Here is a 26,156-nt window from a genome sequence, read left to right as displayed (position 1 = left end):
CACTCAAAGGAAAAAAAAAATTACCCAGGCCATTCACCTACCCGCTCATCCATCTGGTCATCCATCCAACACCTAATGTATCATGGAAGCTTTCTGTCAGAAGTCCTTGTAAAGATGATGAGTGAAAGGGTAGCTCACTATCAAAATGGAACAAGATGAACTGATGGATGGAGGAATAGATAGGATAGATCCATCAAAAAGACAGTATATAGAATAGCTGTCTTGCACATAGGAATTCTGGTCTTCAGTGAGGTAGGATTAACTACTTTCAGATTGACAGTCTTGAGTGCCATAGATTTGGCATTCCTGGGGTACAATTATTACATAATTCATAATAATGAAATAGCTCATTCTTGGCGAACAAATACAACACAACATCGTTCTGAAGCAGCATAATTGTGGTATGGTTTCTTAATTTTTAATTTTATAAATTGGATTAAAATATTTGTTAAGAGGAGCTCAGACTTGCAAACTTGAATTATATGAGTAAAACATCAAACATCATTAACTTCATTGAGATTATGTATGTGAGTAAAAAAAGGAGTGTTGCTCCTAAACTATGCAACTTTAGTAGTCATAACAACAGCAGATTTCATTAGTAGAATATATTGTGCAAGGCAGTGGACAGATGTTATCTGTTCTGCAATAGAATGAGCTAATAAGAAGCCAAAAGCATTTCATCAGACTGATCCTCGAAGTCTTTAATTCTGCAAATAATTACTCACATGAAAAGTCTCATTGATGTGAAAGTCTGTACTTTTTGAAGCAGTAACTATTAATGTAAATTAAGATTTGTAAAATCAGACCTAAAATTTATCCTAGTATCACCTAGCAAAGTTACATTTTGCTAAGATTGCTTTTGGTAGATTCTGTTTCCAAATGAAGAAATCAATGAGAGACAAAACTAAGAATTGAGACTTTCATCTGTGCAAAATATTAACAGAATAACTGAGAAACTTAAAAAATACTTGTAGTTTTTTTCTAGTAAGACACTAAGATAGCAGTGGGAAAATTCCTCTGTGGAAAAGAACCATAAGTCTGCAACCCTTACACATCTAGTAGAATTTACCCATACAAGCTGTTCCTCAATAAAATTCAGTGGCCAAATAAATTTCACTTAGGGGAAATGAAGTTACAGATTCATATAATCACAACAGTGATTAGAAGAGGTCTAAGATGACAAAATTATGGGTGTATTCTGTCAACAATTTTCTCTCATTTCATATCCATTTCCCTACTGTCTTTGATCATGCACACATACATAGTGGTAGAGATAGGAGTGAAAAATGACAAGTCATAGGTAACTCCAACAAATGATTGTTCTTTTAGCAAACGCAGTTCTCGTACCAGTGCTGTCTCCAGCATTAACTGTATTATACAGTGCATAAATTGTCCTAGACTGGAGCACCTCGTTATTTAACCAATAAGGAAGACTCTAAAACTCACAAAGTTCCTTTTCTACTGGAGTGGGGATATCTTTCTTGTTTACATTTTTTTTGAGCATCAGAGGATGCAAAATAAGGCCCAGAGGTGGAGAAAGTGATGTTTATTTCAGCCTTTCAGTCTTGCCAGACGTGTTTAAAAGCGCTCTGTAAGCTTGAGTTAGAGTGAGTGTCATTCTAAGGAGTGCCATAATCCTCCAGTAAAAGTGGAGGAACTCCTTTTCTGGCCTATCTTGGGGAGCTCTCCCAGCTTTAGCTGCAAAATTTCTTCTTCCTCACCATTGACCACCCTTATTCCTTTGGTAAAAGGTGAAAAAAGAGACAGTATGGTTTCAAGGGGAGAAAAGAATGAAAGTAGAAAGCTTTGACAATCAGTGCCTTTCCTCTATTTCCAGGGAAAAGATCTCAAAATTAATTAAATTAGTCCCTGTTCCTTATTCATCTCACTTCCAGCTTTTGGCACTCCATCCTGAGTGAGGTGGGAAGGGAGGAAGAGTAGCAAGTGAAATGTCTAGGTAGGTAAAGAAGGAGAGAGTAGGGAAGGAAATAAGAGTGCTGGGGGAAAGGAATGCAGGAAGGAAAAGGGAGAATGTGGTAGTAAAGAACTGACAACATATCCATTAAAAATCCAAAACACTGACAGGACAAAGCCAGAAGGAGAAAAAGCAAACTCTGAGGACATAGTATATGACAAGAGTTCAGCCTTCTACAGTGTACAATGACACTTGCTGTAGCTATCAGGAGACCAGAGAGAGGAGCTGGGCTGAGAGGGCTGTATGTTTTGACAGCAATTGCTACTGGATCCCATTTTCCTCAATGGCAAGAGAAGAAACTGATTGATTTTACATGCCAGAGTTGTGTGGCTTCAATGCATGTTTGTTGGTGTTTTAATAGCCATAAGTTGCCTCTAGTAAGTTTAAAAACTCCCGAGATGCAGCAAATTACATCAGGTGTTTCAACACTTTCCAGGGGAAGGATACCCTACACTCTCCATTTTTAGTTCTCATTTCTTCATCACTGTAGTTCTTCCACCCTGATCAAGTCCTAGTGTTTCATTTACAAAACTGTGGGTGAGGAGCACGAGGGATGTGCAGCCCACCTCCACATCTCCATATGTTACACCTCTCCATACACTTTTGCTTAGCTAGCTAGGGCCCTCTTTGGGGACAGGAACTCCTTTCAGATACATTTCTTCTCTTGTCCCCATTCTCTTCCCCATGGTCCATCCTGTCACCCTAAGATGATGCAACACCGCATCACCACTTGACTTCAAGACCCGTCACGACGACCACCAAAATTGGTGAGCTCCCCGTCATATTTTGATCTACTTTAACCACTGGCTGTGCAGGAATAAGCAGTGGGTTATAGTCTGTGCTTTGCTACATGATGGTAATGTGCAGCCTCTCATCAGGGAGGACTAGAGAGAGGAAGGCATGAGTTAGCACTGGGAAGAAGGAAAGGAATGGGGACGTGTGGTGTAAATTTCATAAAAATGGGAAAACAAAGTAGGTATTTCAAGTAGTTGATTTGATGCTGCTTTAATCACCATTCTGAGCTCTGGCTTGTCTGGTTCTCTGTTAGTTAAACAGGTTATGGATAGCAGGTCCCTAATCTTCAGAGGACAAGTGAAATAATAATAGGCACTGCCTTTGCACTGCATGAAGCAATATATTTCTTAAGATAGTCACCCTAGTGCAGTCTGAGACATAAGTAGTGTTTATGGAGAAGTCCAGGCTGAAAATGATTTAAGTGGCCACAGAACTAGGTGAATTGGCAATTATTACATGGATTTATTTTGAATAAACATGTTTTCTTGTTACATGTATCAGTCCAGTCGTAACACACCTTGTGTGACCTTGACCCACTTAACCTACCTACACTTCAGTTTCACTGCCTGTGAGAGGGAATTCACATGTAAGCACTGGGGGCATTAATCATCTGAAGCACTTTCTTCATTATTTCAAGAATTTTGCTATTTTAGAGAAATCACAAATGTTCGTGTTTGGTGTTTTCTCCTTTTAGATTTGTGACCCTTTGCAACACAGAATTTCAAGGCTGAAGATTATGTTTTAAGTTTCCTGCACAACCCGTATATCATCTATCCTTAGAATTTTTTTTGTTTACTGTCTTCAAGCCACCCTTTAACACTTCTGCATTATTTGAAGTAGCTTTATGAGTTAATCTTTTCCTTTGACCAGTCAGCAGAGGAAGTTTTTTATAGGCTAAAACTTGACAGGTAATGTGATCTGAATTGATAGCAGAAAAATAACCACCTATTAAAGCCTTAATTGTAGATTAGAAAGGGGTCCAAGTGAAAAGTGTGTGTTCATATTTTTGACTGAATTAAAGCTTCTCCAGAGTTCTGATGTGTGAGTGGATGTGGAAGTACGGGGTTCAGGTTCAGATGTTACTGCTTTCAGGCTGATCTTTATTATTAATAGGTCTGAGGCAGGACATTTGCATACTGTATTTCTACCCTGCAGTCTTCATAAATACCACCAAGAGTGAATCTACATTTTTGTTGTCAGTCCATTCTTGCCAGGATTCAATGTAAGATGAAAAGCAAAGGAGATGTCTGGCAATAATGTTATTCACCCCCTTCACTAGGACGACAGTTAACGATCTTCAACACCCAGGCACAAATAGCCATAGGAGGGAAGGACAGAGGGCGTCTCTTCCAAGGCCAGCTCTCCGGTCTCTATTACAATGGCTTGAAAGTGCTGAACATGGCAGCAGAGAACAACCCCAACATTAAAATCAATGGAAGCGTCCGACTTGTTGGAGAAGTCCCTTCCATTTTGGGAACAACACCCACGACCTCCATGCCACCAGAGATGTCTACTACAGTCATGGAAACCACAACTACAATGGCCACCACTACAACCCGAAAAAATCGTTCACCACCCAGCATCCAGGTGAGTCAATTATCTTCTGCATTTTCTTGAGTTTTTTTTTATTCTCTGTTTTGCAGCTCACTTGTAAGCTTACTGGGGCCAAGTTCTCTGAGTTAGGCTCCATGTAACTCTTGACATTAATAATATTGCATACAGTAGATCACCACAGAATTTGTTGCCATTCTGTGCTGGTGGACAAATAGAACTGAACAAATTATTATTACACACATATACAATAATGGGGATGGATTTTGCAATTATTCTAGAGCAGACCATTTATATAAGTAAAATTGCATCAGTGTGAACAAGAATAAGTTTTTAACCATATTTCCACAGATGAATATATGGGTAAATGTATTGCTAAGAGAGTTTCAAAGCCTRATGGGGGGTGGGTATATGGTTATTTGTTATTATGATAGTATATACTGCTGCAACAGGGAAGCTCATAATGGGGTGAAAAGCAATGGAGCATTACTTTTGGAGTGAGCCATTTTTCATTTTTCTCTTACAGCCTTCCCTTAGATAATTTTAAAGGAACTCTATCAAGATCAGTTTCTTGCAAAGTGTAGGTGTTCCAGCATACAGCTGTTCCAACATCTTTTATAAAAATAATTTGTACAAAAAAGGGAGTTTCAGAGGTTCTGTTTTAATTGTGCTAGTTTAGTGTTTTCAGTCCTAAAAGTACACTGGTTTTGGAACCACTTGTATGGCAGCCAGAGTATGGAAATGATTAGAGATAAACAGTTTAAATTGGCTTTTCTGATGTGCGTGGAAAAAGGAATACAGTAAATAACCAATTTTGAGATAAAAGCAAACCAATTTTGAGATAAAAGCAGTGGATCAGATTTTTAAAATAATTTGTTTCAACAGTCAATCATGTTAACAACTGAGATGAAAAATTTGTTTTAGTCTTTACTTACATCAGAACCTCATCAGGTAGAAATCAACATACTGTCAATGATACCTGTGTACACTGGCTGAGACTCTGGCAAGTGATTATTAATCAGAATGTGCCTTCATTATACCCTCTGAGAAACTTATATTGTTGTCTAATTAAATCAGATGTTTAAATGATTCTATCTGCTTCCTTGGAACAATCTCTGCTGTTTGGGACAAATGAGTTTGATAAAATTAAGAACTTTGAAATCTGGAGTCATACTCCAATCTCGAGTTGTATGCCTGCTTTCTAACTGCTTCTGAAAATTTCACCAGTTACTGGTTGTGTTTGTATTTGTATAGCCATTCCTTATATTTTTAGTCTAATCTCAGTCACTTAGGATAAGAATCATCAAAACATTCTTATTCATTGTGTAGGAGGAATCTCTTGCTGTAGTGGAATTTACAACAATTTATATTAGAAGTAATTAGCACTAAGCCAAGGTTTAGCATTGGCCCGACACCTTCTGCATTTTATAAATCTAACTGACAGCAGAACTGGGATTAATTATTAGCCTCAAACACCTAATGCATGACTTATAAAGTCATAGGTAAATAACAGGAAATTACCCTAGGTTTGGTCACTGACTGTCTTAAACTGTGAAGGAATTACTGTTCCCTCTCCTCAGTGTCTAGCTCTAAGTTTAGAGAAAATCTTGGTGTGATTTCATCTCCAGAAGACTAACGTCTGTGGTCCATATCCTGGTCTCATTACTGTAGTTCATTGGAGATTTGCTATAATTTACAAGAGCAGCAGAATTACATTTATCCGTGGGAGTGTAACAGAGAGTAGCACTGGGCCTTTGCAGGCTGGGAGAAGCTGGAAAATCACTCAGCCTTCCTTGAAGAGGAGCTCTTCAAGAAAGCTTGCTGTCTGAGTTCTGTGGCAGGTCACTGGGCCTGTAGAGACCATTATGTGCAGAAAGAGCATTGAGAAGATTTAATAGAGTGTCAAAGTGCTTCTAAAACATGGTTAGAGCAATGATTTCCTGGATACACATGTACCGCAACAAATGGCCTCATCTCAGCTGATATTAAAGCTATAACTCTTGACACTTCATGCTACCCACTGAAAGAAAGATAAAAGTCAATATGTACTTCCATTACAACTTTCTGCATTTCAAAAGCAGGCCATTTTCTTGCTGTCATGACACAGGTGGCTCTTCTTTCTTCCTTACTCTTGCCAGAATTTGATTCTGTCAGTTTTAAGTTGTGTTATTTGTCTAGTGAATATGAGAAGAAATTGCCTTTTCCGTTTGGGCAGTATATCTAGCCGTGGTTTGCAGATGCCTAATGGTTATTCTATTTCACTTGTGTTTGACATCAGCATTGTCAAGCCTGCTAAAGATTTTAGATGAGGAGTGATAGAACAAATTTATTTTTGGGGGTACATAAAATATAGCCACCTAAAACTATGTGCAGTACAATTACAGTCAGTTATTAGCTTGTCCAGCTTTCTCTTCTCTATCTCTCCTCAGAAATAAACAAATTTTCCTCAGTTTCAAGGTCTTTCACAGTCTCCTCTCTTCCCTCCTCATCAGCCCATCATTCAAGCATTTTTTTACTCACTTGTTAGGTTTGATCATGAGAATCTTTCTACTTCCTGTTACCATCCACAAGGTAATATGAGATTATTCATTTGAAACCCCACTTTAATCATGATGCATACAAAAAATTGCCAGTGACTGATGTTCTGAAGCAGCTGTTTATCAAGGTGATCAACATTGTCCTATTTCTCCTTTTCATATTCTCCATCTGTTTGTATCCATCTATAGTATCTTGTTTTATACTTATATTGCAACCTCCTTGGGATCAGAATGTACTCTTTATTCTACATCTGTACAGTACTAAGCACAGAAGGGTTCTGGTCCACCATAGAAATGTGAAGCATGATACAAATACAAGGAAGCATCTAATGCATAATAGCAAAAATTAGGGTAGATAGGGAATTATTATTCTTATTGTTTGAAGTTTCTATACCATTTTGCATTACTTATTTTCATATGTAAGTAATTAAAACTCCTCCTTTCCGGCATGTATGTAAAGCTTGTGCAGAATTTCAGGTCTGTCATCTCAAAGTGATAAAAAACAGGAATTTCAGTATGATTTGCATGTCATTTGTCAGGAACTGCAGAATAGCATGATAACTGCAGAGATGTCTTCTGTTTCTAATATACACCAAGAAACCTCCTGCAGTTAGTGAGCCTGAGTACTGCTACAAGGGTTTAGAGCATGGTTAAGCAAAAAAACTGGAAAAAGGAGGTGCTTTAAAAATACACTGCAATGACCAGTGACGTATTTTTCAATTTGTCCCCAAAATAGGATATCATCTTGGACAAACATCTTAAACAAAGGGAAGTGAGAAAAGAATATTACTGAAAATATCATGTGACAATGATATTAGCATTTAAAATGTCTATAACTTCATTATGTCTTAGAATTTTTAATATTTCTTCAAGGCAGTGAAACTCAGGTCAATGTAGGACAGGCAGGATTTGAGTGAGAAACAGCTGATACATGGCTGTATGTTATGGTAGTTAAATCTGTGATAGGAAAATGTCTGTGATTCAAATATCCTTCAGAGGGGCCTTGAAGGAACATGGCAGAAGCTGACCGTTTTCTCTTAACTGAAAATCAGAGGTAGAAAAGGAGTTTCGCTTCTTGCTTGTTTCAGTGAGTTTGAAACAGTGCTTGTGCTCTGCTGTTCCTGGGCACAAATGCTGATTTGACTTTCTCACACCCAATTTTGTTCTGGATTTAAGCATAGATCTGTTCAGAAGTGATATGTGTTGTATTAAATTACTGTTGCCAACCTCTTGGCCCTGACACACCAGGCTCCTGTAATAATAATATCCTCTGAGTTTGTTTTGCCATGTTACCCTACATAGGCCACAAAGTCAAGCTGTTAGCTCTTGCTTATGGTAAAGTAGCATGCTGTGCAGACTGTTATTAGGTGGGAGTCACAAGGCTGTCTCAGGTCGTATTCTGGCAGGGCTGCATGTTTCTAGCAGGGTTCTTCGTAATTAGAAGTCCTTGTTTAAATTGTTAAAGGTCCTAGAATCCCACATGCCTGTATTGCTTAATTTCAAACACTGCTTCAATTTGTAGTGAAATAGCTGAATGGTTTCCAAGTTTGCGAGACTTCTATAGAAATGTGTTAAAGTGATATTCTTTCTCCTGGCTTTTGCTTCTAAGTCAGCTGCTTATATGCTCAGAATTTTAGTGAGTCACTGCTCAAAGCTTTATAGGGAGACTTTCTCTGTGTGTTCTCAGGTGGCATGTTCTGTCCAGCTTACAGCTACAGTTACTCTGTTTTGAAATGATTTGTGTAACAGTATCTTTGAAGCAGGAACAGGCTTGTTCCATTCCAAATACCTTCAATTCAGCATACCCAAGAGATGATTTGTGCTGGTGCCTGGATCCATAGCAGATCTGCTCCAAATCAGCCTCTAGGCACTCTGGGAGCCCACTAACCTAGGGCAGGCCCCTAATATGTCTATCTCATAGCACGGGTGGCTGAGATCCCAAGATGGCAACCATGGACAGTTTTCTCTGGAAAAGGTATCAGGACCCCTCTATGAGGACAGATTGACTTCTGATTTCTTGTGATATCTGAGAGGAATCAGAAATATGTGCTCTGCTACAGATCCAAAACATATCTCAATTTCTTGATCTTTAAGACGGGGATAATGACACTTGCCGAACTGTTCAAACTGTACCTTTGGAGGCTAAAGGAATAAATTGCTTGTGGGTGTTTTAAAATATGATCTTAATGCCTTTGAATGATGGTGTATGACATATAATACGCTGAATGTTCTCTAAAGAATAGAAGAAGAGATCTGCCCATTATCTGTGTGGACAGTCCAGCCCCATTGGTGTGGCTCAGAATAAGATTGTCAACCTTTTACTCTAACCATTAGGCTTTCCAGCCTTGTAAATGTATTTTAGATAGAGATTCTAATAATCTTGATTAATGTCTTTCCATAATGTGCAGCTCCAGGCTAGATCCTTTCTTATCATGTATCTTACAAAGGAGAACAGCACAGAAGATTTGTCAGTCTAATTAGACTTTCACTGTCAGCTTAGACAAATACAATTGTCTCACCCTTGGTTTTGCCTAGGTACTTTCTGTTACACTCATAGATAATAATTGGGGGGAAGGGGAGAAATAGGCCTTTAATTTAGTTTTTGCTTCTTGTAAGTCACTAGCAACATTTTCATCCCAAGACTGCAAAGCTATAATGAAAAAAGATGATGAATTTCTGCTTTAAAGATTGACTTCATTGGCCCATTGGTACTGCTGAGAATTATGCATTCTGGCTTTTGTCCCTCCTTCTCTGTTTTTTCATCAAGTCTTTCTTTATTTCTTTCTTTCTTTTTTAAGAGACCAAAACCGGAAACTGTACTTTCATTCGGAGTGGAGACTTTATACTGCTCTTCATTCCTGTTGAGTGAAATGGTGGAAGTGTTGCATAGCTGCAGTGCAATAGTGCAGTCCACAAAATGGTGTTTACTTATTCAGGCTTACATCTCTTTCAAAGATGTGATGGTTAGTTGCTCACCTGGCTTGGGCAGATAAGGAAGACAGATAATGAGAGCAGGAATGTTCTGGTTCAAATGTGGACCAGAAAATTTCATACTGTTCCATGTAGAGTACAGAATGATTACTTCAATAATACCAAGTGACCTATAAATACTTCACAAGTGTGAAGTATTTATCCAGCACTGCAATATAGGACTTTTGGCATGGAATGTAGCAGCTACACAGCCAAGAACAGATATATTATATGATATTGTTCTGGGTGGGAAATGAATAAAAATATTCTCCAAGCTTTAAGTGAATATCAGATGTGGGGATGGGAATGTAAATTACAGTTATGGACATTGTGACCAGGAGAGTCAGACTGACTATCATGTTCTATTTTATCTTTTTTTCTTATTTTTTGTTATTTATTCTTATCTTATTTTTTCATGATTTCGTTCGCTTTCTGCAGAAGTTAGGTATTCTGCACTCCTGGAAGTGCCATAGTGAACCATGAGTTCAATATTCATCCAAAAAGAGAATGTGATTTTACTGTACTATTATTTTTCCTAAGCTGTCTGCTTTCCCAAGTGCTGACAAGTAGTGATGATGGAAGTAAGTCTTGTATCTCTGCTAAGCACGATTAAACTAATATAGAACATTATATTTGTAAAGCAGCTCATGCACAGGCTGATGTGCACTGTCACTTGTTGCCATTATCATCAGCGATATTTGAACACATAACTGAACAACCATTGCGAGCTCCAAGGGGAGACTACTCTGTAATGACTCCAGGTGAAGGATTTGATTGCATGTATGAGGCAAACCTGAGTTGCCACAAATTGATACATGAGATAATTTCTTAATATATAGCTTACACTCAGTCTTTGTGATATCCTGTTTCCTATAGTAATATCAAATAGTTCATTTCAAACACTTACAAATGGGTTCTACTGGGATCCACATTTTCTTTTTGTTTCTTCAAACTAATAGTTTACAGAAGGCCTGAGTCAGACCGAGTCATTTCTACAAGGGCTGAGCTTGCCTTGTCTTTAATCTGCAGATCTGAACAATCATTTGGGACTGGCAGCAGAGTATCAGCTGATATTTTTCCCATATGTGGTTCTTCTGTTCTGCTGATGTCTGGAAATGTAGATATGGACTGGCATATGAAGAGGAAGCTAGTCAAAATCTTTCAACACTTTACTAGATTTTTTCTGATAAGATTTTTTATCCTGAGTAAAAATTTTGAAATATTTTCTTGTTATTAGGGAAACAAAAAGCACACTATATTCTGTAATAAAATGATAAGAATCTATAATAACAGCTGCAGTAAACTGATACCTATCTTCTGCAGACAGGCAAGCATACATTTCCCAGAAAGTACTCTAAATGACATCAGTATGTACTTTCTTTCAAGGCACAGTATCAGTCTGTGTATTTAGACATGTTGTTTACCCTGTCAGAATGGATTCTTGTAAGTCACATGGAAGATTCTTTTCAAAATCTGATTAATACAGTACTCAGGAACTAAAGCTATGCAGATGGCCAACCATTTGATCACAAGCCAAATGAAAGGATAGGAAAGATGTGGTGTTCTAGGGTGGTTGTACAGTGACAGTATAAGATGAAGAGAGCCAGTACTGCAAAAACAGCTGTGTAGAATAAATGGAGTAGAATCATTGGTTATAGCTCAAATATAGTTGGGGGATTGGATAGTTTTGTTACAGTACATCTGCTCTGCTACTATTTATATACTTCAGAGAAATGCCTAGAAGCTACAGACATTGTCAGAAGACTTCCAGAGCGAATACTTCCTTTTTTTTTTTTTTTTTTTTTTTTTTTTTTTTTTTTTTTTTGATAAGACTGGCTGAAAGGTGGGAATGGGCCTCTTACCTTTCCTAGCTCCTTTCCTAGCATTTGGATGAATGTGCAGAAACACATCCTAGCTGTTGTGACAGACCCACTTTCTGAAACCATCTGATTAATGCCTTGGATTTTCTGTAGAGTGATGGCATTGCTAATTAGCAGAAATGGAAGGGTTTCTGCTAGGTTTTTTTTTTTTTTTTTTTTTTTTTCATTCATGGGATGAATTGTCACTGATTTGCAAGATATGTCTGTCACAGTTTAACTCTTAGAAGTAGCACTTAGTAAGGGAGGCTACACAACCACCAATCCTTTCTCTTCTCCTTTAGATGGCATGAGTACATAGGATATTGATCATTTTGATTACAAAATTATTTAAAACAGAAAAATCAAGCCAAAGGGCTAAGGACTTGGATTCCGTTTCTCTCAGTATTGTGTGGGATACAGATATTTCCCCTGAGCTTTCTGATAGTGTGTTTTTGCAGCAAATTTGGTCTATTGGCTCTTCAGTCTTATAGAGGCCCATGAAGGGGTTATCTTCCCTCAGGACTGCTTTGAGAGTTTTGTGGGTAAGGTAAGGAACACTTTTAGGCACACCAGTAGTTTGTTAGGAGGCATGAATCAGAGAGCAGAAAAAGGAAAAGTTAGGAATGATCAAATTGCTAAATGTGTAAAAGGAGGAAGAGCAAGGATGAATACTGAGGTGCAGACAAGTTAATAAGCACCACAGAACAAGAAGCATAAATTAACATGGTAAGAGAGGGGAAGGCAACAGCCAAATTTAAAGATGGAGAATGACATGGCTGGAGATGGTAGGATAGTGCTTTTAGCAGCTCTATTTTGGATAGATAAAGTATCGGAGAAGAGATAAGAACTTTTACCCATATGGCTTAATAACTACTCCAGAGCTAGCTTTGTACACCTCTCTATCCTCCCTAGAGGAAAAGGGAAGCTGTTTTTACCAAGCTAGGAGTGATTCATTTAAGTGGAACTGTTTCAGTGAGTTCTGAGACCCCATGGCTTCTTCCATCCCAGTTCAGAGACAGGCTCAAGCTGGACTGTCACAAAAAGCACCTCTCCTCCCTCCAACAGCTCTGTTACAGCAATTGTTTCAAAGCGGGAAAACTCGTTTTTAATGTGCAAAGTTTCAGGCCAGGTAAGGAGGAAAAAACAAACTACACTATCTTCTTCTAGCATCCTAGCAGTACCTTCAGTGCCCAGGCCATATGCAGAGACTTGCACAAATAGATTGAATTTAACTCAGTCATAATACTCATCTTTTTATTTTTTCTGAAGGATGACCTCCAATATATGTGTAAGGACATGAATGATTTTAATCTGCAGTAACAATGGAGAACCAGTCCTGACTGACTCCAGCAGCACAGATATACAAAATGACAGATTATCCTGCTACTCCCTCCCTGCTGCCTGAGCACACACATACACACTTGGTAGCTCACAGCAAAATTCAAATTGGTCTTTATCTTCTATCTGTTGCCAATGATAAATGCTGCTCTTGCTCAGAGACTAATCGAATGAGGGGAAATATGGAGGAAGGCACAAGAAATATGTATTTTTAGACTATCGTTATCAGTATTATTATTATTATTCCTTTAATATATTTTCCTCCTGTTAGAAAACTTAATGTACTGACACAGCAGGAAGCATGAGAGGTGAGAGTGGATTTAATGACAAGAAGATGGATGGGGCAGGCCAAGGCAAATGTAACATGGGAATTTTGCAGGAAGGAGGTGGGCTGCTGAGCTGCCTTGGGTTTGTGGCATTTTAGCTAGAAAATCAAGAGGATATAGTGGGATGAATGCAGGCTCTGAACCAAGGTGCTACTGGTTTCTAAGCCGAGGTCATTTATTCAACAGCTGTAGACAAACTGCTTACCTGTGTAGTTCTTTACATTCCCTGTAGTAAAATAAAAATTACACTAGTCCAGCAAAGCTTGCAGGCAATAGTCTGGTAGCAGGGGTAGAGCTTTGAAAATTCTCCCAATTTTTGCAATGGAGCATTGCATTTCCCCCGCCTAGTCCTTGCCTAGTTCTTTCACAGTGTCCCTATGACCTAGTAGTTCCAGTTTTGATCCTACAGACTGTTATAGCATACAGCAGAAAATTTGCTTTGTGCTTTGGTAAAAATGAAAATGGTTGCTTTGAATTGGTATCACTTAGGTTTACATAGGTAAAAATATGTACACCTACTGAGTAGATTTGAGTTTTAATTGTCTTCAGTCTTTGTCATTTTAAGAAAGCAAACTTAATAAGGAATGGAATATGAYCAAAGAATAGATATGGATATGGAGATGTGGCATGCTTTTTGGTATGCTATTGAAAAGCTTTCCTGTATGCTTTCTCTAAGCTTAGAATATATAATATGCTGGCTTATTTTTCCCCTTTGAGAAGAGAAATGCAGAAAGGAGAGACTGTAGTAAGGCGTAGATTTGTATGATATTAAGGATCATGTTACCTCTCTATTTCTACATTGTGGCTGTTTTAACAAATGTGACCACTCATTCTATAAATACATTCATGCTGCGATAAGATGGTAATGGACATCAAAGAAGAAGTCTGAAAGAAATAGAATGAGGAGCGACTTGACATCTACACTATAAGAGCGTATTTTTGTAGGATGAGTTTCCCCCTTACTTTCAGTGTTATTACTCTGTTGTGGGTGTATTGGCATAATACCCTCTGGCATCACAGGGTAGGCTAAAGACTTGCAAATATGTTTAGAGACAATCATCTTAGCTCCCAGCTGATTACACTTAGGCAGCAGTTAATCCACTTGTTCTCTGCTACAGCAATGTTCTGTATTTGTATTAACATTTACATTAACATGTGGGTTTCTAGTGCCTAGATTTGTTTCATTGTTACAGACATAACCTCATTAGAGATATTTACAGAAAAGTGAACTCAAACTGATTTTGTACACCTGGTACATTCAACTCCTCCTGCATGTGCCTCACCATTTATGTATATTACCTAAGCTGTCACCTCGCTGTCTAATGCATTGCTATTTGCTCTACTGCACTTTGGACCTTAGTTGCGTGAGCAAGAGAAGTTGCCTTTAGGCTGGAGAGCAATGGTTGTCAAGGTGGTTATTGCTGTCCCCTGCTTGTTTCATTTTGACATTTAGGAAATCTGTAGGAATGAAATGCAGAAATGTCGATATGCTGGGCAGGTCACAAGTTACTGTGTGCTCATCCTAAGTCCCTGAAGATATTCAGCTTTAGCAGTGCCAGGAAGATCTATGCAATAGAGCATATGGGCTTCTTCCAGAGCCAGGAGGGCAGCTGGTCCCACTCTGTAGCAGAACTGCATGCAGGTGCTCAGGTTCAGCCATCAGGTGGGATTTACAGCTGCTAGACATAAATAAGGGTGCCAGAGTAGAAATCACAGAGAAAGATGGGAAGAGGGAGTGTGCAGTGCAGTGCAGTGCAGTGCAGTGCAGTGCAGTGCAGTGCAGTGCAGTGCAGTGCATGTGCTAGGCTTAGAGTGAACAGCTGTAGAGGGAGCCTCTTCAGAGGAGGAGGAGTTCTTCCCTCATTTCCAATTTGTTGTGAGGCATCAATGCCTGGCCTGAGGCTTGATAATCCTTTGGTTGCTCAGATGGCTGATCATGTGTGGTCCTTTTGTTTATAGAATCAAGCTCAGAAGAGAAATCTTTAGTTGCTTGGCTGTAGGATTTATTGCCCTGGGCTGGATCTGCTGTGCAAATGCTTGATGTCTCTATGACTGCCTCTTAGCTGATGTCCTGTGCTTGCAAGTTGTTTGTTTTGTCTTTTCTTGACTAAAGCCATGGAAATGGCATTAGCTACTACTTCATGTTTCCTGGGAGAAATGAGAGGCTGAGTTGGCAAGAATCAGAAAGAAGGGAAAATGTGGCTCTTAAGAACCACAAGGACCAGAATCTGCCATATCTGCTTTTGTGTTAGGAGGTGCTGTAGTAATTGGAGTGAAGCTGCAGCCCTCCATTTGTGCTTGCTCTTGTGACAGTTTGTACAGAACTGAATAGGTCCCTGGATCAGGTGCTGGGTCTGAATCAGCCTCTTGTTTCCATGAGGACAGATTTTCCAAGGTGGGTCTTGGGAAGCTTTTCTGCTGTGGCTCGGCAAGGATTTACTTCCTTCTGTTTATTATTGCAGCAGTGGAGACGAGGCATCAAAGGCTGCCATAGGGTTAAAAAGTTTAATGGCATCAGGGCTCCTGTTAGGAGGGGAAGAATAGGCTGAAGGGAGGGCAATGTCATCTCTTTCCCCAAGTGACTCTGAATGAAACAGACTTGAGGATGTAAATAACAGTTCCAACACCAAGAATCATTTTAAAGGCAGACAGAGAAACAGAGACATAACCGGTCAATGCCATTACCTGTTAGGCTTGGCCACTCTGAATTTACTGACCAATTTTTTTCTACTCAATGACATTTAATGACAGCAGTAGCTGAAGGTCAGGATTTGGGGGACTTTTTTTAAAACTTTTTCTGTTCTTAGCTGCTTTTTTCTTGCTTTGTCCTTCTAAAGCTGAGAGACCTCTTCTATGGTAGCAATAAGAGGTAACTGGTTTTAGGCAGTGCAATACCTGATTTCTTCTGATAAGGCATTACAGAGAAGACAAGATAGGTGATTAATATTATACAGCTCCACCTGGAAAGTTGCATTTGCAGTGTTTGCTATCGCATGTGTTGTTTGGGCACCTGAGAGCTGCTCAGCTCAGGAATCCTTCTATCTGCAATAGTCTGAAAATGCAGTCTGAGGTTCTGAAAAGAAATAATGAATTATCAACTTGAAACAGGTGTATATTTTTCCTAGAAATCAGAAGTTCACTTGTTAATTATGTCTCTCTGAGCTGGAAATCCCTTCCTTCACTACACTTTATTTATAGGGCAAATTCCTTTAACTTCAGACTTGTGTGGAGTCTGTAGTTTTGTGCAAAATCATCAGTAGAAGACAAGAATTGGGGAAATAGACCCAGACCTCTTCCATTCCTCTTCCCTTCTGCTCTCCAAGAAGACCTTTAAAAGCAAAAGAAGGTTAGAAAGGCTATAGCAAGAAATGCGAATAACTGAAGAAAGGGCCTTTAGAGGCAGTTAAGATTGGAAGTTCGCATAATACTGCAAGAGATCTGGAAAAGAGAGATGCAGACCATCTTACAACTCTGGTATGGTGTCTGCAGTGGGACTGGTTTCTCTGTTTCCCCTCTAATCACTACTTGCAGTGACTGTTCATCTCACAGGATCAAATTGTTCCAGGTGCTATTTCTGTTCTGTTTTAATGCATTTGTCCTGAACTTCGTTCACACAGAACAGTGAAATTTGGGCTGTGGCCCATGCGGTAGTGTCAGTGAAGCCAATTTTAGTTTCATTTTCTTGACTTTCTTTGACATCAGACTGTATACAGGAGTCAGTCATTCCTGCTGCTGGATACAGAATTTGCTTTTCTACTTAATGTGTAATTCAAAGACAGTCATAATCCAGTTGATGCATTTGACATGATGCCAGGTAGATGGAGTTGTCTGAGGCAAATCAGCCAAATCTCACTGGATGGAGGTGTGATTCTTCATTCTGTAACAAGGGAAATGAATGATTTCTGATCTCCTTTACTGAAGGCTTCAGTCTCTGGTAGACAATATGGCACCTTGCAGAGCACTGCATATACATAGTAACAGTAATGAAAACAGGTGTTAGCAAAGCTCATTTCCAAAATACTTTACAGACTGTCTAAGGATCTTTCTTTTTCCCCTCCCACCACAGATATAAAACTACTTGTAGGATAATGCCTAGCTATTGTTTAACAGTACCTAATTAAACCAGTGTGATCAGAGGTGACAACTGAAGGCACTTGCAATATGGCTGCAAAGCTAAAAGCAAAAGCGTAGAGGCAGGATGTAATTAACCAATTGACATTGCATCAGGACACCAAGACTAAATCTCATATTTAAAAAATGGTTGAATGGTCAAATGATTTCAATAAGAACATTGTCTCACTTCAACAATGTCCCCTTCTGACATGCAAAGTTAAGTGCATTAGTTAGTGTATCTTTCCCATCTGCATTTCATGGCTGTACCTGTGTAAGCATACCTTGCTAACCTGTGTGAGCAGTTCTCTTCTGTAAAGATGCTAAGTAATTTAATTCTCTTGGGGGGAGGGGGTATTTTGTTGTTGTTGTGGGGGGTTGTTTGTTTGTTTGTTTTCCTTATTGCTAAGGAAAGAGGAGTAGGTCTGAACAACAGTGTAGCAGTGTCAAGATTAGGTTTTAACGAATTCACTTTGGGCAACAGGATTCTCCATATCATCTTGTCACACTGCCTGAGCTAATGTTCCCTACTTCTCAACAAGCAAAGTAGTCCACAGGTAAACCCTTATAACTTGATTTTATTGTTACCTGGTTATACTGCGTTTGTTTTCAGAGGTAGCTGGGCACAAGTCTACAGGCAGTGCAAGTGGCCAAGCTTTAATGTTTGAGGTTCTGAAAGACTTTCCGTGGTGAATCTTGCAGTTTCAAAGGTCACTTGTGGCTCTTTCTCTTTTCCCACCCCTTTCTCTGCCTCCTGGCAGAGCATATACTTGTGCAGTCAGGATTTGCCAGGGCTGGACATGCACTTCTGCTTGAGCTACTTTGSTCTGCGCAGCCTGTGTTATAGTGCCAGCCCCTTTTGGTTGGCAGGTTGTTCTGCATGCTGGCTCATGAAACAGAGCAGCAGAGGAATGGACTCTTTCTTCTTCATTGCCCTTGCTGCAGGGGTAGTAACCTCTGGCTGACAAGTGAGGCAGACAGCTAGGGGTGCTAACATCTTAAACCATTTTAGCAAGAGTCAAAAAGGATGTGTGTCAGAGATTCTTCTTGTAAACAAGACTATCCTGGCAAGGCTTTTCAGTACCCTTGCAATTCTTCTATTGAAGTTTCCTACATGGTATTACATACTGTAGTGCCAAATAGAGATACAGATCCAGAGCATTTGCTGGGACAGAGTACTTGCTGCAGCAGAATATTCTTTTTCCCTAGCTGTATTCACCCAGTTGATTTTTTTTTATTTTTTTTATTTTTTTTTTCTGGGACTGCTGTTTCTCCTCTTGCAGCTCTGCCACTTTTAAGTCCTCTTTGAACCATGGATTTTCTTTTCTTTTTCTTACTTTTTTTTTTTTCCCCCAAGGTTAGGGTTTTCACTAAAATGTTCTTTAGCTTTGGCCTCTTACACTGCACACTTATTCCTTGCACACTGTGTTGGTGTCCCATGAGACTGGCTTATTCTGATAAGCTCCTCATCGCTTTTGCATTCTCTACTATACCTGAATAAAATCTTACAGCTTCTGAAGGATTTCTTTTTCCCTGCTCCCCCAAAGTCTTAAAAGAAAAGCAGAAAAGCCAAATGAGTCCTAATTATTTCCCCGTCCAAGAGTGTGATTTTTTTTCTTATTAAAATACACAAGTGGCACACCTGCACAGTGGTCTCGCTAAGGCTGGGATGCTGGCTGCGCTGTTCAAGGCTTCTGTAAAAAGATGAGCGCACACGTGCTTTCCAGACTTTATTGTGTTGTCTTTACCTACCTACCTGAAAAATAAATCAAAGAAAAACTATTTGCGTCAAACTCTAGATATTTTTTTTCTTAAATTTAAGAAAAGGCTGCCTGTGATGTGCTGCTCTTCTGAATGACCTCTGCTGTGCTTTCTGAAGCTGCTCTGCTGTGGAACATTTATGTGCTGTCAGCAGCAGCTATCTCCCCCTAACGAATTCACAGTTACATTGTTAGACTCCCAGGGCTCTGGTTTAACCTCTTCCATCTCAGCCTGCATCTTTCTCCCCACCCACTTACCTTACCATTATCTCAGTTATCACATTTTTTTTCCCTCCTCCTTTCTTATGCAGGTCTCTTAGTCCTCTTTAGTCCCCCACCACCACTTCTTCGGGGCTTCTGCTTTTCGTTTGTTGTGATCTCAGTTGAATACAAACCTTAGCCACTGATACAAAACCACTGGCATAGAATTGCTTCTTGCAGCTTCAGAAACACTGTAGCGTGCCTGTGCCCTTTCAATGCAGTGTGTCCTTCCTATTTCCAGCAGACTTGCAGAATGCAGAAATGAGGAAGCTATTCTCTGTGAGGAAAAGGAGGAGGAATCTACCTTGCAGGGCTATTAATAATCTGACTGATGGGCTTAGTAGAAAATAACTGAGACCATGGAATGGGCAGGAAGTTTCAGAGCACAGTGTTACCTGTCCAGTGCACCTCCTCATAACTTTTGGATGTGTATGGTGTGTTTCCACTGGGCTCTGTCCCTGCTTGTCAACTCCCAGAGCGTGAGGATTTAGAGGCTTCCAGAGCTTTTATAATACTATCCTGGCTAATGTTTCTGCAAACACTGTTCAGGAAAACATCTAATTCTCCTAGGATGTTTATTACTCATATAGCCATGGTAACATAGAAGCACATTCCACATAATATGGAATATTGACATTTATTTATTTAAAATTAGTTTGAGAGTGGGGAGATGGTTTGCACCCTATATTATTTTTGTATTATGAAATGGTGTAGATGAGACTGGRGTCTCTGGTCAGCCATGCATGTGTTATTTGGTGGTTTCTGTGATCAAGTCTTTCTCTTCCTACCCTCCTTTCCTAACTTCTTTCCTCAAAATAAATCAGCCTGCTCCTTGAAGAGAGACAGCCTAGAATTCAGTGTGTACTGGAGAAGCAGATTAACTCACCCTTCATTAAACTTATCATGTGCCAGTAACGGGCAAGCTTTAACTTCAAAGTTAAGTCACATACAACTTCACTGTAGTCACAGTAGTGATTGTGGAAAGATGAAGATGTAGCTAACTATAAATTAAAATAGCCTGACTCTTCCTTTAAACCAAAATTGGAAAAAAAATGATATGAGATATTTTATTTTTCTTCTTGTATTCACTAATTCAAGAGAGTGAATGGATAAACAAGCCTCTAATCTAGTTATTTATCTAGTTATTATCTAGTTAATCTATGTAAGCCTTCTCTTGACTTTTTATTTTTCTGCTTTGACCTTTGTGAGGAAACATAAAGCAATATTTAGTCTGTAATTATCTTTTACCAACTAATGACAGTTTATGAGTTACACTGTATATGCTTCCCAGTGCAGCCAAGGGCTTCTGTCATTTTGTTCTTGAAGTACATGTCAGCCCACCAGGGATTCTCTGATTGCTGCAGAAATGGGTACCTATGATACTCACAGTTCTAGTATTCCCATAGTATCCCCTTCATTGCCTGCCCCTTATTACTGAGAGCTTACTTTCTGCTGGTAGAGGCTTGTCTCAGTGGCTTTTGATGCAGGCTGCAGCCTGACAGATTAGATAGGAAACTTATGAATTTACACTGGACTGCTGATACTTGAAGGCTTTTCTGCAACAGCTTTATTTGCATTCTTTGTGCAGAGTAACAGCAGAATTCTACACCCCAGAATCTGAGATCATTTTTACCACTAGACAAAGTAAGAAGTAAAACAAGAGGTGCAGGCTCAAATATACATATATATGTGTGTGTGTGTGTATATATATATATATATATATATATGTATATATTACAACTAACTTGAAAGGTTAGTCATAAAAGGCAAGTATAATGGTAAAACATAACTGAGTTGTATTTAAAAATACAGATATTTCTAAGCTGCTTCTGGATCTTAGCTGATCAGGAGGGGGGAGTTGGCAGCTAGCTGTTTCTGACTGGTGCTGAGGCTGTCCCTTTTCTGAGCATTTTTCTCTCTCCTCTGTGCAAGCTGGAATGTCTTTTGTACCTGCCTGTATTCTCAAGATGGCTACTGCTGTCATTCAGCAGTAGCAAGTGCACCCCTTCCTGGGGGCTTAACTGAGATTGCAGTCCTATTGCATTCTTTACTTGACACATTCTATATTGGTTATGTGGATGTTACACAGACTCTAAGGTAGCCAAAATTAAGGCACCAGGCTGTGCAAGACTTGCATAATGAGAAGCATTCTCTGTAATATGAATTACAAATGTCCCTCAAAATGCAGTTTTTCAGACTTGCATATTATATTAAAAATATACATTATGAGGTTAGTGCTTACTGTTTTATTCACAAGGTGTTTGTCAGCTTTGGAGATTATGCTGTCATACCTGTCAGTGCTGACATAGTTTTCTATTATGGATAAACGTCTAGAGACGTGCAGAGTGAATCATCTTGCTGAACTTTAGCAAGAGAAAAATTGGCCAGACAGTCATAACCAGTACTTTTAATCTCCTTTATAGTTTATGGGAAGGGATGGGTGTCTCTAGAGGGAAATCATCCCATCTTAAAGTCTGGGTTAGGAGGAATGAACTACTCCCTAGAAATCCTTCTAACTGTAGCTGGAACCTGGAAAACTAAGTTAAGAGTAGACAATGTCTGGATGAGTACACTTCAGTGATGCGTGTCTACATACATAAAATAATTTCTATTTTCCTTCCTTCTTGCTTTCACTCTTTCTTTAGATTACTTTCCCTCTTGCTTATTTCCTGTTTTACCCAAGCAAGAATGAATAGTTTTGGCAGTAGGAAGAGGGAAAAGTATTTGACTACTCTTGCTGAAGGGTCCTTTTGAACTAGCTTTTCATAATTAGGTTTTTGCCTTTTTGAGGAAATCTTAATGATCCCTACTTGTTGCAGTGGTTACCCAATGAAACTTAGAGTGAAAATTTATATACCAGAGGTGCCACAGATGGACTCTAGCAGGAAATGATAAATGTAACAGAAATGTCTGTTCTAACACCTTGTTTGGAAGTTTGAGTTCAGAGAACTGCTACATTTGTTGCATTAGATACAGGAATGACCACTGGGATCTTTGAAGAGGTCTGTCCTAGTGCTTCTGTTCTCCAAGACAATGATAACCAAAACAGTTTAGTCTAAAATAGATTGAATAGGCATATGTGGGAAGACAATTTGCATAAAATGGAATAATGTTTTTAATCCAGGCCTCTCAACAACTTCTGTTAACTTTTATCTATTGATAGTGGTGGTGAAGGACCTGTATGGCCTTGCACGGGGATGGTAATGCTTTTGGAGGACAGTTATAATTGAACTGACTCAGAGATACAGAAATAGCTCTGAACACTGAAAACATTCATTTATTTTCACAAACTTTTGGGGGTTTTGTTTTGTTCTTTTTTCCCTGAACACTGTTTTTTGTTTGATTGTTTTTTGTTTTTTTGTKTTTTTTTGTAGGTAACTGAGCAAATTGTTCAGTGAAAACATTTGTTATTTACAGTGCTGAAGCCATTCTTGCTGGTAGATTAACTGCTGTAGTCTATTTTTCCAGTACAGGTAAATAGGACACCAGAACAAATTTTATAGGACTGAACTATACAGTCCTACAATGGGAAAGACTAAATGAGTCAATGGGTGAAGTCCTTTTCTATTACATACACCATTTATTATAATCACTTCACAGCATTTTGTTCCTGGACTACAACCTTTCAGCATAATATTGCCCAAAGCACTTTAACATCTGAATGCCCGTTTCCGCCTTATGTAATAAGGCATTGATGCACTTTTTTTTTTTTTTTTTTTTTTTTTTTTTTTTTTTTTTTTTTTTTTTTTTTTTTTTTTTTTTTTTTTTTTNTTTTTTTTTTTTTTTTTTTTTTTTTGTTCTCTTTCTTATTTTTCTTCCTTTGGAAAGCGTTTCAGATCTATGGATGAAAAAACTATTAATCTTACCACATTATTTCTGATGGATCTTTACCCCTAGAGTCTAAATATACCTGCCCTCAGTTGACACCTCTTCTTGGAGAACACTGGCAGTTGTGCTCAAGCCAGATACCTTCTTTGAGATGAGTCTTTTTGAACACAAGAAACCCAACAGGTAGAGTCGGGAGTAGCTATATTCTTTTTGGAGCCTGTAGAAGTGATTGTTGCCCTTGACACTTGGCTAGTTTGCAAACTAAATATATGCTGATCTTAGCTCCCAAGCATGGTCGTGTGGTAAGATGGGTGCTGTCTTCCCTCCTTTCTGGTACTGCACAGATAATTGAAAATGTGTATGAAGCTCAGCATTTATCGCTGCTGAGGCTGAAGTTAATCACAACAGATGATAAGCTGTACATGTTGTGTTTTCTATTCTGAGCTGTGTAAAAATAAGTTGCATTTTGTTTTCTGGGGACTGACTTCCAATCTTGTTTGGTACTGGTTTTCCAGAGCCTTGCATAAGCAACATAAACTTTTTAGGACTTCTGAGAAAAGCTCCCATTTATGGCTAGAGGTAAGCAAGAGACACACCATAGGTGTTTGGTAACAGCTGAGTGTATCTCCAGTGCATGGGTATTGCCTGAAGGAGAATTACTGCAGTGCAGGGAACTTGGATGGCTTTTCCCTGTAGCTGGAGGCACAGAAGGAGCAACAGTCTGAAATTAGTGACCAGTCTCAAACTTGGGCTTTTTAGTTCGGGCATCCCCTGGTCATCTGTGAAAAAACTGTGGATGTTTTGTATCTCTTTCTTCTGCTTGTATCTCTTCTGTTTGTATCTCTTTCTTTCAGATTGAGGGTAAAAGGATGACAGGAAATTTGCTTCTTTGAGTCAGATTAGTTTAATGAGAAAGAGCTTCTTGAGCTCTAAGCCAGAAATAACTACAACTGGTAGAGATTCTGAACACTTAGGCTATCAAACAAAACATGATACTATTTCCATTAGATCTTTCTTACAGATGTTTTACTGAAGTTGCAAAGTTCTTTTGCATACCTATCTTCTAAGAGCTTTATGATTTGCAGGCAAATATATCACATAGACTTACAGTATTGCTGTTGCAATTATGTCCAAGTGAGCCCATGTACTTATTTGTTTGTGGTATATATTTGTACAATTTGGCATCTCTTCTTTGAACTGTGCAAGGCTGGAATTGTTGATAGCACTACCATGCTAGCAGGAGGTCTTGTGGTAACTGATAGTTACCAGCAGCTACCAAATGCTGTTATTAACTGTCTGATCTCTTCCAAAACTGAATGTAAATGTGGGGCTAGTGTTTGTGTGGGTGTTAAAATCAGGTGTGATGTATATTGTTAATATTGGTTTGAATTACAGTGTCTTTCAAATTTTTAATGGGCAAGAGGGAATTTTCACTGTTTAATCTAATTTCTTCAACATTTCATTTGTATATGACAATGACTTACTGTCAGTTTATAGTGAGTTCCAGTTACCTCTTATCAGCCTTTGCCTGCTCTTATGTCTGGTATCTCCACCATGCAGGAGAAGGATTATTGCTTTTCTTAATTTAATACTTACAGTACTTTTTAATGCATGGATAATTTGTTTGTGTCTTAATATCTGTAAAACCTTCTCTCTATAAAGCCTATATTTCATATATAGGCTGAGAGGAAGTTCTCTTTTAGCGTTGCAGACCTAAAACTCCAACTAGTTTTGTCATCTCCTGACAGCACTGCTCTCAAGACAGTTTTGCTTCTTGCTTTCCTAATTTTTGCTGAATATTTAAGAAACCCTGAGGCTAGAATGTTTTCTTTCTACTTTCTGTCGAGCAGCGTGTCTCAAACAGACTGTCCCCAGCTAGAAGGACCTTAAAGGTGATTCAGACTTCAAGCATCACAGCAACTTCTAATACTGCCTTGGTTATTATTAGATGATGAGCTTCTGCATTGCTGGCGTGTATAAGTAATAGTGATGTTATGTTCACTGAAATGGAAAGAATATCTGAAAATAAAAGATGATCCATTTTGCTGTTATATAGGTTTTTCTTAACTCAGTGAATGCTTTACCTGCTTTTTGAAAGGAGTCTGTGTGAATTAGGCATGTGAACGAGAGACAGTACTTACTGCCTGTAGACTTCTAGCACACATTGAATATGAATCATTGGTGGTTGAGAGTCATTATCATTTGTAAGATTTCCATGGCTCATGAAATGAGTGGGTGGGTATTACAGCGCTCAATGTCTTGTAGCTGGTTTGGTGGCTTGGCTCCAACTGCTTTGCTTCTTCAGCTGTAGAAGTCTTTGATAAGCTTATCACAGCCTACCTCTGGTTCAGATATGAAACAGTGGACAGGCAATTAGGTGAAAACTGCTACTAATATTGACCGATGACTTGGTAAACTGTTCTTTGTTTGTCAAGTGTGGCACTGTAGGACCCTTCACCTCTGCTGAAGCGTTGATATTATCTGCCCTTTCCTTCCCCAATTCATGTGAAGCACCAAGCACACTTTCTAAGACACCTTTCCATTGCAGCATCACTTTGTCCCATGCTGAATATTTAACCATTTCTGGAGGAAACCTCTCTGAGGTCACGCCAGTAGAGCAGATGTATCATCATCTCTTCAATGAGTGCTTCCCTCAGGAAGAGACTTACTAACTCAACTTCAGAAGCTAAGAGCTGGCAGCTTGTATAATTCTCACAGGGATTATGTAGAAATCTTGCTAGGAATTCAGGGCTATATTCAACTAGCTCATATGCCTATGCAGCCATAAGAAGTGAGGCAAACAAAAGCTGGTCCTTCATAATGCCTACTGTGTAGCCAGGATGCCA

General features: G+C 39.0%; 1 protein-coding gene across 2 annotated transcripts in view; it reads left to right on the top strand.

Annotated features, from left to right (window-relative positions):
• NRXN3 (neurexin 3) overlaps nt 1-26,156 on the top strand; it is a 960,107-nt gene that overhangs the window by 839,866 nt on the left and 94,085 nt on the right. For both annotated transcript variants that reach the window (XM_085317601.1, XM_085317600.1), the window contains one exon: nt 4,050-4,357. In XM_085317601.1, the coding sequence (XP_085173727.1) occupies nt 4,050-4,357 (308 nt within the window). The remainder of the gene's footprint in view (nt 1-4,049; nt 4,358-26,156) is intronic.

This window comes from Rhea americana, unplaced genomic scaffold, assembly GCF_003343005.1.
Source record: "Rhea americana isolate MKP2758 unplaced genomic scaffold, rheAme1 scaffold_5, whole genome shotgun sequence".
Lineage (NCBI taxonomy): Eukaryota > Metazoa > Chordata > Aves > Rheiformes > Rheidae > Rhea > Rhea americana.
The sequence above is the reverse complement of the archived record's forward strand: the minus strand, read 5'-3'. Positions and strand labels throughout refer to the sequence as shown.